Here is a 13,906-nt window from a genome sequence, read left to right as displayed (position 1 = left end):
ATATGAGAATGAGATATGAATTTTGGATTTTCAGTCCCCTTCCAAACTGCCATATAATCCAGGTTATTAAAGCAGATAATCCAGATTATCTGATTTGAACTGGATTATGAGTCTACACTGCCACAATACAGTAAAATCGGATTTTGTATGGCAGTGTAGAAGGGGCCTCAGGGATTCGTGTTTTAAAGCAGGTCTCAATGCCTTTGTTTTGGAACTGTGCAAATATAAAAAGTTCCATTAAGCATTGTGTGGAAAGAAGAAAAAGACAAAAGTGGTGCAGCTGAGAAAACCACAGCATTAAAGGATAGGAATACTAATACAAATAGGAAATGCAAAAAAGTAAGGAAAGGTTTGTAACTATGGCTACTTCTACACTGCCCTATAAAATCCAGATTGTATTGTTGAAGGCTTTCATGGCCAGAATCACTGGGTTGTTGTAGGTTTTCTTGGGCTATATGGCCATGATATAGAGGCATTCTCTTCTGATGTTTCGCCTGCATCTATGGCAAGCATCCTCACAGGTAGTGAGGATGTTTGCCATAGATGCATTACCTTTGAGGATGCTTGCCTCACTACCTCTGAGGATGCTTTCCTCAGAGGCAATTTGGAGTTAACTGAGTGCTTTCCATAGATGCAGGCGAAACATCAGGAGAGAATGCCTCTAGAACATGGCCACATAGAACGAAAAAACCTACAACAACCCAAAATCCAGATTATCTGCTTTAAACTGGATTAAATGGCAGTGTTGACTCATAATCTGGTCCAAAGCAGATAATCTGGATTATCTGCTTTGATAACATGGCCTATATAGTAGTGTAGAAGGGGCCTATGAATTACCTACTGCATCATCACCCCATTCCTTGGGAATTATAGTTTTGCAACATTTTATTTGGAAATGTTAACTATGATAGTTGAATACGTATGATAATAGTTAGGCCAGGCATGGGTAAACTTTGGCCCTCCAGGTGTTTGGGACTTCAACTCCCACAATTCCTTCTGGCTGTTAGGAATTGTGGAAATTGAAGTCCCAAACACCTGGAGGACCAAAGTTTGCCTTGTCTGGGTTAGGCTGTTTCTCCAGGAGTCCTTACCTTCTTGGACGTGGCTTTTAGTAAGTCAAATGGCATTTCTCTTTCCAGTTACCCTTCTCTACAGATGAAGCACCATGTCTTTGTGCAACCCAACAATGGACTTGAAATTTGGTTCTCAGCTGAAATGCAGCATGCCAGTTCCAGTCCAGGGAGGACCCTTTTCTGCTCTCCATTTCTTCCCCCGTCCAAATAGGTCCTTCCCTCTGCTGAGCCAAGAAGAGCTGGTGGAGACCTTGGATGGGTAAGCAGCCTCTTGGGATGGAATTGTCTTGGCATGCAACAACTTCTTTAAGAAGTAGTAGTCCTTGGCAAAGTTACTTGTTTGGGCTATAATTTGCAGAACCCCCAAGCCAGAAATGGGTAATGAGTGAGAGATTTTGGGAGCTGTGGGAAATTATGTTCAGAACAGCCATTCCCGGAATCTTCCAGTTAATTTGGCTAGTGCCTATGCTGGTTGAGGAAGTTGTAATTGCACCAAAAGGTAAGTTTTCTAAACTCTGGTAAAGGGAGGAAGCATTGCAGTTTGGAGTTAATTGAGTGCAAACTCCTTTCACACTTTGAGCTCAGTTTGCAGCAACTGAAGTAAGCTGAAGACAAAAGGGGGAAGTAGGAGGAGGGAAGAGAAACTGGGACACTAAAAGCAGTTAAGGGCACTTCCAAACAGGCCCTGTATCCCAGGATCTGATCCCAAGTTTTCTGTTTATACCAGATTATGGCAGTATGGACTCATGTAATCCAGTTTAAAGCAGAAAACCTGGGATCAGATCCTGGGATATAGGGCCTGTCTGGAAGGGCCCCAAGTTGCATGATAGAGGATTAATTACAACTGTCCTGACAAATTGGGACAATTGGAGGCAGGCCTGTAGCCAGGATTTTGATTCGGGGGTGGTGGTGAGGATCTACCCTAGCAAACCTTTATATTGTTATCCCAATACCCCCATGCATATGGGATATATTGAGCATGATGATCAGATCATGATATGAATAAACATAACAGTTTAAATAATGCACCAGTAAGACCTTCTCGCGGACCACCCTGAGAATTTGGAGGGGGAGGGGGCTGAAGCTACTCAACACCCCCCCCCCCCCCCAAGCTACATGCCTGGTTGGAGGGTAAACTACATTGAAGAAGGAGAGCTAACCATTCTGTGAAGTAGGGTTGTGCTTTTGGGGTAAACCTTGCACCGTTTTGTGTCCCAGCTTTTGTTAGGGGCCCCAATCCATTTTTTGGGAGCCCCCCGAAATTGAGTGGGTAGATACTTGTTTTCACTTTGGATCCCCAAAAATTGGACCATGGGGAGGCGTCCCACCCACTGGCTACCCTTCCCACCATGGCACCTACTGTTTCTACTCTAGAGTAAGAGGCCCTCTGCTGTAGTTACTGGCAGGTGCGCACACACTTTCCAGGCCTGCCTTCACTCCACGTGCCATACGCACTCTCTTTCCAAGGCAAGGTGGCAAGTTCGGCTGCAGACAAAAGCAGGTTTTTGTGTTGAGCAGATTTTTGTGTGGGGTGATGGCTTCCCATTTCGTGCTCCTGAAGAAAAGGTAGAAATGGTAGGAACGAATTCCACGCACAATTCTACTGTGTAGTAGTCTGTGTAGATTAAGCATGAGCAAACTTAGGCCCTCCAGGTGTTTTGGACTTCAACTCTCAGAAATCCCAGCCAGCTTACTGGCTGTTAGGAATTGTGGGAGTTGAAGTCCAAAACACCTGGAGGGCCGAAGTTTGCCCATGTCTGATTTAGATCCTCTGAGATGTCAGCCACAGATGCAAGCAAAATGTCTGGAAAATGTGCTGCTGGAACACAGCCATACAGCTTGGAAATGACACAACACCTCAATCACTCTGACCGTGAAAGCATTTGACAATGCAATCTGTTTAATTGTCAAAGAGCTATTACTAGATGTTCCTTCCAGTGTTTAGGAGGAATAACTTTTCCTCCTGATGTGAATTTAATGTTTTATGTCCTAGTTCCCAGAGCAGTGGTTCTCAATTTGTGGGTCCTCAAATGTTTTGCCCTTCCAGAAATCCTAACAGTTGGTAATTAATAATAATAATAATAATAATAATAATAATAATAATAGTTTGTTTATTTATTTGACTAGTCATATGGCCATTCCAAAATACAACACGAATAAAATACAAGGCAAAAAGGAGAGGGCAGCAGCTGACTTTTTATTTACAGTTGGAATCTTATTTTCCTGTTTTTTTCAGGAAATGTGCTCTTGATAGCTTTCAGAACAAAAAGGCTTACCCTGATTATGGTGGATCTTTCCTGTCCTTGCAAGAGGAATGTCAGAAGATCATTTCTGTTGGGGGACCTGCAGTTGGTTAATATTGGATGTAAATATATGTATTGTAGTTCAGTATATGATGGACAGTCAATTAAGAAATGTTGGATATCTTCCACTGTTTGTTCTCCCCATACGCTGAATCTCTCACTTTTTGGGATGTTACAGTAACACCCAGTTTGCATCATAATACCGAGTTGTTCAAACCTAGCCCTAGTATATATTCTTTTTAAGGGTAACGGCAGTAGGACAGTCAGAGTTCTAAATGAATATTTCTTTTGCGAGAAGCTAAAAACCTTGTGGCAGAAGACCTACCTATGCTTGCTAGGTCCAGTTGAGTATAGATATCTCGAGTGCGTTGCATCAGCACTTGTTTTGCCTTCAGTCTTAGATCAGGGGTCCTCAAACTTTTTAAACAGAGGGCCAGGTCACAGACCCTCAAACTGTTGGAGGCCCGGATTATAATTTGAAAAAAACATGAATGAATTCCTATGCACAGTGCACATATCTTATTTGTAGTGCAAAAAACACTTAAAATAATACAATAATTCAAATGAAGAACAATTTTAACAAATATAAACTTATTCGTATTTCAATGGGAAGTGTGGGCCTGCTTTTGGCTGAAGAGATAGGATTGTTGTTGATGTTGTGTGCTTTCAAGTCATTTCAGACTTAGGTTGACCCCGAGAGAGGGCCGGTAAATGACCTTGGATGGCCGTATTCGGCCCCTGGTCCTTAGTTTGAGGACCCCTGTCTTACATCATTCAGCCAACTCATGATTTAGAACCACTATCCATGATGACCTTTGGTCACGCTGGACTTGGTCCTCTAGACATAGGCATGGAAGTCTACTGGGAATTAATAGCTAGTAAACTGGTTGAGATTTCTGTGAGTTGTAGGCCAAAACACCTGGGGACCCACAGATCGAGAACCACTGCCCTAAAGCATCAGGAAACAAACTTGTTTCATTTTCTACATCATTCCTTCAAATATGTAAGTATGATTGTATCATTTCTCCATCATTTCTTCTCTAAGCTAAACATGCCCAACTCTCTACAGAGATTGGTTTCCAGAACCTTTACAATTTTGCTCACCCTTCTCTGGACACCTTCCAGCTTGTCAATGCCCTCTTTGAATTTTGGTGCCCAGAATTGTACATAGTATTCTAAGTGATGTCTGATCAAAGCAAAATGTTATTTCCCTCAATCTGGATACTGTACTACTCTTGATTCAGCCTAGAACTGCATTTGCTTTCTGTGGCTGTCACGTCACACTGTTGACTTAGGTTTAACTTCTAAGACCTTTATATCATTTTGAGATGTACTGCTGTCATATCAGGTTTCACCTTCTGTATTTGTGCATGTTGTATTTCCTGATGTAGCACATTATGTTTGTCTGTGTTGAGATTTATTTTCTTAGTTCAAAGGCAAACCCAAGCAACATGAACTTGCTCATCATGCTGTTGACTGCTTGAAGTACCTGGGCCTATGTGAGCTCTCCTTTCTCATTCCTCTCTGACAGGAGCCCCTTTGACTTGAATGACCTCAGTCCTGGTCTCTTTGTGAGCAGTGACTCCTCTATGCCAGATTCACAGCTGGTCAGAAGGATAGTCTCACAGGTGGAGTTCTACCTCTCTGATGAGAACTTGTCCAAGGATGCCTTCCTCCTGAAGCATGTGCAAAAGAACAAAATGGGCTTTGTGAGCATTAAACTTCTGACATCCTTCAAAAAGGTGGGCAGTAAAGGTTTTTTTTTCTTATTCTTGTTTCCTCTTTGTCTTTGATCTATTCAATGCAGCGTATATATGCTGGGGGGGGGGGGGGGTATTTAGTTAGATAGCAATTGTACAAGTTCTCCCACTTAAAAAGATGAGAGAGGCCTGTAATTGACATTCTGATTTTTAACTAATTGATTTGCAAATTATTGTGGAAAATAATAATTTGGTCACCTGAAAACAAGCTAGATTTCTAGGTTTCACAGACCTGTGACTTCTTCTTGAAAAGGCTCCTCTGTCCTCCACTCATTACCTGTAGCAATGGCACCTATTTGAACTTATAATCAGTATAAAAGACACCTGACCACAATCTCAAGCAGTCACACTCTAAACTCCACTCTGGTGAAGGCCAAAGAGCTGTCGAAGGACACCAGAAACAAAATTGTCACCCTGCACCAGACTGGGAAGACTGAATCTGCAATATGCAAGGAGCTTGGTGTGAAGAAATCAATGGTGGAAGCAATAATTAGAAAATGGAAGAGATACAAGACCATTGATAATCTCCTTTGATCTGGGGCTCCATGCAAGATCTCACCCTGTGGGGTCAAAATAATCACAAGGACCATGAGCAAAAATCCCAGAACCACACTGGGGAACCTAGTGAATGACCTGCAGAGAGCTGGGACCAACGTAACAAAGGCTACCATCAGTAACACACTACACTGCCAGGGACTCAGATCCTGCAGTGCCAGACATGTCCCCCTGCTTAAGCCAGTACATGTCCGGAGCCGAGTGAAGTTTGCTATTGAGCATTTGGATGATCCAAAAGAGTATTGGGAGAATGTCATATGGCCAGATGAAACCAAAATAGAACTGTTTGGCAGAAACCCAACTCGTCGGGTTTGGAGGAGAAAGAATGTTGAGTTGCATCCGAAGAACACCATACCTACAGTGAAGCACGGGGGTGGCAACATCATGCTTTGGGGCTGTTTCTCTGCAAAGGGACCAGGGCGACCGATCCGTATACATGAAAGAATGAATGAGGCCACGTATCGTGAGATTTTGAGTGCAAACCTCCTTCCATCAGCAAGGGCACTGAAGATGAAACGTGGCTGGGTCTTTTAGCATGACAGTGATCACAAGCACACCACCAGGGCAACAAAGGAGTGGCTTCATAAGAAGCATTTCAAGGTCCTGGAGTGACCTAGCCAGACTCCATATCTCAACGCTATAGAAAACTTTTGGATGGCTGTTTCTCTGGAGTTGAAAGTCCGTATTGCCCAGCGACAGCCCCAAAACTCATCTTTTTAAGTGGGAGAACTTGTACAATTGGTATCTGACTAGATACTTTCCCCCTCCCCCACTGTATAAATCCTCAGGATCAGAACTTCCAGGATTTGAGAGAACCTACTTTTTTTCATAATTCCCAGCTTCCTCAAAGGCAGGCCTATCAGGGGGATTCCAGTTGCTTTCATCCAAGAAAATAAAAATTCCAAGTACTGGAAGCAGATCTCGGTGTATTTTTGGGACTCTGAGACTAGTGCTACACCTGAATCTATAGAAGGCATCTCTAAACAGGTTGCCTCCATCTCTTTTTATTGCTGGGATACCTTTTGGACTGCATCAGTATGCCAGAACCAAATTTTAAATTGGACTTGCAAAATGGACAGACTTTAATCCAGAATTTGGAGTCTTCTCATAGTAATTATTCTTTAGATCAAAGCAGTGCCACCAACTACCCAATGTTTTCTGTTTCTCCAGTACATTATTAACTTGTGGAATAAAAACCCACAAAGTATAGGAACAATGACACAGTAGTCAAGCTGGGGCTTCAAATAAAACTCAGCTACCCAGGAACTTTGCTGAAATCTCCATGATCCAAACTGTTTTTCCCAGAAGACAAATGGATGGTGGGCAAACTGCAGAGATGGTAACAGAGTTCAAGCTTGCAGTATGCAGCCTTGTTTGATCTAAAATTATTATTCATGTTATATTAGGAATTGTCCTTTGAAAATCTAAAAAATACTGTTCTTAGTTTTTTCTTCTGTTTAACATAGTGTATACACCACTATTTAATGAGGCAGAGTGTTGCATTTCCCATACTGAATATCTTTGGCCACATCACATACATTAGTAATGAATTCCTGATACGGTTTTTCATAACCTTTCAATTATCCATCTTACTATTTTAAAAAGATCAATAGTTAAGTACCTGCAGAAAGAAGTAGCTGCAAACAGGTTTGCTGGCCAGTATTATGCACAGCAGGGCTCACTGAATCTCACTGATGAGCACAGATATAGGTTTCTTTTTTAAAAAATGCAATTTTATATTATTTCTAGACTTCACACATTTGGACAATGTAATCCTGGCTCAGAAAGGGCTTTGTTAGGTACAGAATTGAATACCAGCAGCTCCCTTGGGGAGAAGTCCTGGGCTCCCTTTAAACTCAGAATTCTGATTCAGGAATGATTTTCTATATTGAAGCAAAGGAGATTTTCCTGCTACATTTCTTTCAGGCTACTGGATTGGGAGGCTTGTTTGGCAGGTGGGTTTCCTATCCCCTGCAGAACATACTCATGACTCAGAGGAAGAACTTGCTTCACTCCCTTCTTTTTAAATTAACTTTCCTGCAAGGTGTAAACATTTTGTAATTTTTCCTTACTTGTTGTGAGAAGACCCCTGGTAATGTAGCCATTAAACAATTGTGGACTTAATAGATTCAATAGATTTGGAGAAACCAGGAGTCATCCAGACACATTTACATGACATAACTATTGCTGCAAAACTTAAAATAACAAGATTTCCAAATTAACTCAAAATAACTCTTCCTTAGAAATAATGTTAAAGCTATAGAAGTTTTAGGAGGGTGGAACTATGATAAGCACAGCAGGGGTCAATAAAGTCTCCCTCTCCAGATGTTGTGTTGCAACTACCAGATTTTTCACCATTAGCTATGCTGGCTACAACTGATAACAACATATGGAGGACCACACTTCTCTCCTCCTTGCTGAACAAGATAATAACAAATATGTGTTACTAATGTATATATGCTGGTCTTCTGGTCTCAAGATGGAAAGATAAACTTGGATCGCTTTAAACCCTAAACAAACTGGCTGGGATTTCTGAGAGTTGTAGGCCAAAACACTTGGGGACCCACAGGTTGAGAACCACTGCTTTAGGCTAAAAAGGTGGGAGCCAGAGTGGTGTAGTACTTTGACCTTGATTCTGAAGACCACTTGGCCATGGAAACCAACTTGGTGACCTTAGGCAAGTCATATTCACTTAGCCTTGGGCAAAAAGAAAGGCAAATCCCCTCCAAACATATTTTGCCAAGAAAACCCGCAAGAGGGTTCCCTTAGGGTTGACATAAGTAAGAAATGGTTTGAAGGCACACAACAATAAACATGAATAGGTAATATTTCTCATCCCTCAATTGTTGGCTCCATTTTGCAGGTGTCCTGAAAAATTGCTGACAATAACACATTGGGATAGTGATACAGGGTTTGTGTGTTTGCCTGGGAGTATGTGTACAATACACTACATACACTCCCTGCTTTGAATCATTCCTATTCCTTCCAGTGCTGTGTGCTTCTAACTGGATATGATTGTTTAAGCACCACACAACATTAGGCCTTGGGCAAGTCATATTCACTCAGCCTAGGGCAAAAAGAAAGGCAACTCCCCTTTGAACATATATTGCCAAGAAAACCTCATGAGAGGGTTGCCTTAGGGTTGACATAAGTAAGAAATGACTCGAAGGCACACAACAATAAACATGAATAGGTAATATTTCTCATCCCTCAATTGTTGGCTCCATTTTGCAGTTGTCCTGAAAAATTGCTGACAATAATGCATTGGGATAATGATACAGGGTTTGTGTGTTTGCCTGGGAGTATGTGTACAAAATACACTACATACCCTCCCCAGCTTTGAATCATTCCTATTCCTTCCTGTGCTGTGTGCTTCTAACTGAATATGATTGTTTAAGCACCACACAACATTAGGCTAATAGAGTGTTGTCAATAGGCAAACCACTTCCTAACATCTTTCTAAATGTGTCATTCTACTGATTTTTCTTATTGGCTTGATGGAGTTGCTGAGGAAACTATGCTGGGATTTTTTGATGTTACAAGATGCTATTTTACTTGATCATAGCACAACCCTTCAAACATTAAAAATAATCTATATTGTGTTTGCATTCTGACATGACTAGAATTCTAGTTCACTCAATTGTGCTGTATCTTCATATCACAAATATAAAGGTTGTTGCGAATAATGCTAAAATTATACTTCTTAGATTGCACCACACAGGTTTGCTTAGAAGGCCAAATACAGGTTGAACATTCCTTATCCATTATTCCAAAATCTGAAATTGTCCACATACTCAGAGTCAGAGATCATAACTCCTTTGCCTTTCTGATGGTACAGTATACAAAACTTTGTTTAATGCACAACATTATTTAAAATATTATGCATAAAATTACCTTTAGGTTATGTGTATAAGGTGTATATGCAATATGAATGAATTTTGTGCTTAGAATTGAGTCTCATCTCCAAGATATTTAATATGTATATACATATAAAATGATAATAATAATAATAATAACAACAACAACAACACTTTATTTGTACCCCGCTACCATCTCCCCAAGGGACTCGGTGCAGCTTACATGAGGTCGAGCCCAACACAACAATACAAGCAATAATAACGACAAGCATATTGGATAAGGATACTCAACCTATACTTCATACTTATCCTTTCAGCAGATCTTATGTGTATCTGACTTTCCCTCTCTTTGAAAAACTAGTGGCCATGGCTTGATAGGGTTGCAACATGTGGAACTCTTGCCACATGTTGTGTCTTAATGAGAAGATTTCTCATCAAGTAACAATGTCTCATTTCTCTCTCAAATAATCAGGTGAAATATTTAACCAGAGACTGGCGAGTGACCCTCTATGCTTTGCAGTTCTCAGAACTGCTGGAAGTCAATGAGGAAGGGACAAAGGTGAGGAGAAGAAACCCCATCCCAGGTTATCTGGTGAACATCCCTCCAAGCAAGATGCTCCTGGCCTGGAATGTCCTTCCATATGAGCAAACAATCCCTGCCTCACTTCTCTTCCAGACAACTTTTCTTGAAAAAATCACCAAGCTCTTTGGACCTTTTGGGGATATTACCTCCATTCGTATCCTCCGTCCTGGCAAAAAGCTTCCTTCCGATGTGAAGAAGTATTCATCACGGTACCCAGAGCTGTTGACCAAATGTTGTGCATTGGTAGAATATGAGAGTTTAGAGAGTGCCCGAAAAGCTCTTGAAGAGCTTGGCCACAACCAAGCCTCCTCTCCTGGGGAAGCTATAAAAGTCGTCAGTCTCTCTGGAAGGGGCTCCAAGAAGAAGAGCACAACCAGTCAAGATGATAGTGAGGAGGCTGAGGAGATGGAGAAGCCTTCTAGGAAGTGGAGCCATATGCTGCCAGAAGGCCTCCAGCATGCTCTTGATGATTCCTTCTTTTACAGCTCATCCACAGAGTCAGATAGCACCCCAGTGTCTACTCCTATTCTGCCTCGGAATTTCCTCTCTGCTCCTGTCTGGCCCACCACCAACTTCTGCAATTCTGCTAACCAGGTCTTCAAACAAAACTTCTTCAGCATGCCATACGCAGGTCATCTCTCATTACACAAATCCCTGCCTTGGCCTTTCTGCCCACCGCCTATCTCTGCACCCAAGCTGGGCAATGCCACTTTGGAATCACGAAAGCCACCCGACTTGTGCTGTGACACAGGAGTAGATACTGGAAACCCGTGGATGTCCAAACGTCGTGGACCAGCCAGCAGTCAACTTCTTCCACAGAAACCTGAGTCCTTGGGCACAGGGGCTGCTTCCAAAAGGATGTCTGAATTTCATGGGGCACGGCCAGGAGTGATTCGCCTTCCGCAAGGGCCAGATGGCACTAGGGGTTTCTACAATACCATTGGGAGGGGAAAATTTATCTTGAGGCACTGAGTTTTCTCTCCTTTTGAGGGATGTAAGCTTTATATAAGAATGTGGTGTGTTTGTATCATTTTGCAGATGGGCTTAAATTCAAAGGTTCCAGGAGTCCGATCTGTCAGAACTGTAGCACTAGGAAAAGTTACTACTTGATGTAGGGCTGGCTTGCCTAGTGGGAGGCTAAATTGTACAAAATGCCAAGTAGATTTCTTTTTCACCTCTTCAGTTTGCCATTCTTCTTTCAATCCACTTTCAAGACTGTCCCTATGTCATTTTTTTCCAACTTGTATACCCATTTCCAAGATCTAAAATTGCCTTTTTGACCCAGTAAAAGGGTTATGTTGGTCTGTGTTGCCCCCTTCCCACACTGCCTTATTTTTCTTTTGGAACTTGACTTACGGAATGACAATGTGATACTAATGACTATGGAGGATGAGTGATAATATAGAAATAATTAGAGTGGAGTGGAAAATATTTGAGTGTGCAACAGACTAGATTTGGAATGCCTTGTATTGCTGTGCCTGTGAGAGCTCAGAATGAATCTCCTGTTTATGAACAGTCAATAAAGAGTGTGGAGACATTCCAAAGATCTGTTTGTATCTTGCTGGTTTCCTTTCACTATCCTGCTGTTATGCATAATGCTATGAATACCAATATAATGTAAGGTAGTTAAGGAATTCTCCAGCAAAGGATCACCGCCTTGTCGGGGCGCTGGAGCTTGAGCACCTCAATGATGTCATGAGCGAAACCGTGAAGGGCCACCCAAGACGGGACGGTTGTGGCAGAGAGGTCAGACCAAGCGTGATCCCTGGGGAAGGCAATGGCAAACCACTCCAGTATCCTTGCCAAGAAAACTAAATGGACCAGTACAACCAGAGATATGTCGGTATGCCATTGGAAGATGGGACTCCCAGGTCGGAAGATGGCCAAAATGCTACTGGGGAGGAGCAGAGGATAAGTTCAACTAGCCCCAGATGTGATGACGCAGCTAGCTCAAAGCCGAAAGGAAGGCTAGCGGCCGACGGTACTGGAGGCGAACGACGAATCCGATGCTCTAAAGATCAACACACCATAGGAACCTGGAATGTAAGATCTATGAGCCAGGGCAAATTGGATGTTGTTATTGGTGAGATGTCAAGACTAAAGATAGACATTCTGGGGATCAGCGAACTGAAATGGACTGGAATGGGCCACTTCACATCAGATGACCACCAGATCTACTACTGTGGACAAGAGGAACATCGAAGAAATGGAGTAGCCTTCATAATTAATAAGAAATTCGCTAAAGCAGTGCTTGGATACAACCCAAAAAATGACAGAATGATCTCAATTCGAGTGCAAGGAAAGCCTTTCAACATCACAGTGATCCAAATATACGCCCCAACCACAGCTGCTGAAGAAGCAGAAGTAGATCAGTTCTATGAGGATCTGCAGGACCTACTGGATAATACACCAAAAAGAGACATTATTTTCATTACAGGAGACTGGAATGCCAAGGTGGGAAGTCAAATGACAACTGGGATCACAGGCAAGCATGGGCTGGGAGAACAAAATGAAGCGGGACGCAGGCTGATAGAATTCTGCCAGGAAAACTCGCTGTGTATAACGAATACTCTCTTCCAACAACCTAAAAGACGGCTTTATACATGGACTTCACCAGATGGTCAACACCGAAATCAGATTGACTACATCCTTTGCAGCCAAAGGTGGCGGACATCCATCCAGTCGGTGAAAACAAGACCTGGGGCTGACTGTAGCTCAGATCACGAACTTCTTATTGCCCAATTTAGAATAAAACTAAAGAGATCAGGGAAAATACACAGACCAGTTAGATATGATCTCACTAACATTCCTAGCGAATACACAGTGGAAGTGAAGAACAGATTTGAAGGACTAGATTTAGTAAACAGAGTCCCAGAAGAACTATGGACAGAAGTCCGCGACATTGTTCAGGAGGCAGCAACAAAGTACGTTCCAAAGAAAAAGAAAACCAAGAAGGCAAAATGGTTGTCTGCTGAGACACTGGAAATAGCCCAAGAAAGGAGGAAAGCAAAAGGAAACAGTGAAAAGGGGAGATATGCCCAGTTAAATGCGCAATTCCAGAGGTTAGCCAGAAGAGATAAGGAACTATTTTTAAATAAGCAATGCATGGAAGTGGAAGAAGACAACAGAATAGGAAGGACAAGAGACCTCTTCCAGAAAATTAGAAACATTGGAGGTAAATTTCAGGCAAAAATTGGTATGATAAGAAACAAAGATGGCAGGGACCTAACAGAAGCTGAAGAGATCAAGAGAAGGTGGCGAGACTATACAGAAGATCTGTATAGGAAGGATAACAATATCGAGGATAGCTTTGACGGTGTGGTGAATGAATTAGAACCAGACATCCTGAGGAGTGAGGTTGAATGGGCCTTAAGAAGCATTGCTAACAACAAGGCAGCAGGAGACGATGGGATCCCAGCTGAACTGTTTAAAATCTTAAAAGATGATGGTGTCAAGGTGATGCATGCCATTTGCCAGCAAATATGGAAAACACAAGAATGGCCATCAGACTGGAAAAAATCAACTTATATCCCCATACCAAAAAAGGGAAATGCGAAAGACTGCTCAAACTTCCGTACAGTGGCCCTTATTTCTCATGCCAGTAAGGTAATGCTCAAGATCCTGCAAGGAAGACTCCAGCAATACATGGAGCGAGAGTTGCCAGATGTTCAAGCTGGGTTTAGAAAAGGCAGAGGAACGAGAGACCAGATTGCCAATATCCGCTGGATAATGGAGAAAGGCAGGGAGTTTCAGAAAAACATCTACTTCTGCTTCA

The 13,906-nt window shown here is 42.2% G+C and overlaps 1 protein-coding gene across 1 annotated transcript; it reads left to right on the top strand.

The window, feature by feature from the left end:
- The first annotated feature begins 1,165 nt into the window (after positions 1 to 1,165).
- On the top strand, positions 1,166 to 11,178 carry LOC132779460 (la-related protein 6-like). The gene is made up of 3 exons (XM_060783151.2): positions 1,166 to 1,332; positions 4,908 to 5,118; positions 10,021 to 11,178. Exons 1-3 carry the CDS (start codon positions 1,166 to 1,168, stop codon positions 11,101 to 11,103), a joined length of 1,461 nt encoding a protein of 486 aa, XP_060639134.2. The 3' UTR covers positions 11,104 to 11,178.
- The last annotated feature ends 2,728 nt before the right edge of the window (positions 11,179 to 13,906 follow it).

Source organism: Anolis sagrei, chromosome 6 (genome assembly GCF_037176765.1).
Source record: "Anolis sagrei isolate rAnoSag1 chromosome 6, rAnoSag1.mat, whole genome shotgun sequence".
Classification (NCBI taxonomy): domain Eukaryota; kingdom Metazoa; phylum Chordata; class Lepidosauria; order Squamata; family Dactyloidae; genus Anolis; species Anolis sagrei.
Note: the sequence above shows the minus strand (reverse complement) of the source record. Positions and strands in the feature narration are given on the sequence as shown.

What these genes read in the sequence shown, in the direction of transcription:
- LOC132779460 (XM_060783151.2), top strand. Translation starts at nt 1,166, where the DNA reads ATGTCTTTGTGCAACCCAACAATGGACTTGAAATTTGGTTCTCAGCTG. An exon ending in CTGGTGGAGACCTTGGATGG is followed by an intron (nt 1,333 to 4,907) that starts GTAAGCAGCCTC and finishes CCTCTCTGACAG; the next exon opens with GAGCCCCTTTGACTTGAATG. An exon ending in TTCTGACATCCTTCAAAAAG is followed by an intron (nt 5,119 to 10,020) that starts GTGGGCAGTAAA and finishes TCAAATAATCAG; the next exon opens with GTGAAATATTTAACCAGAGA.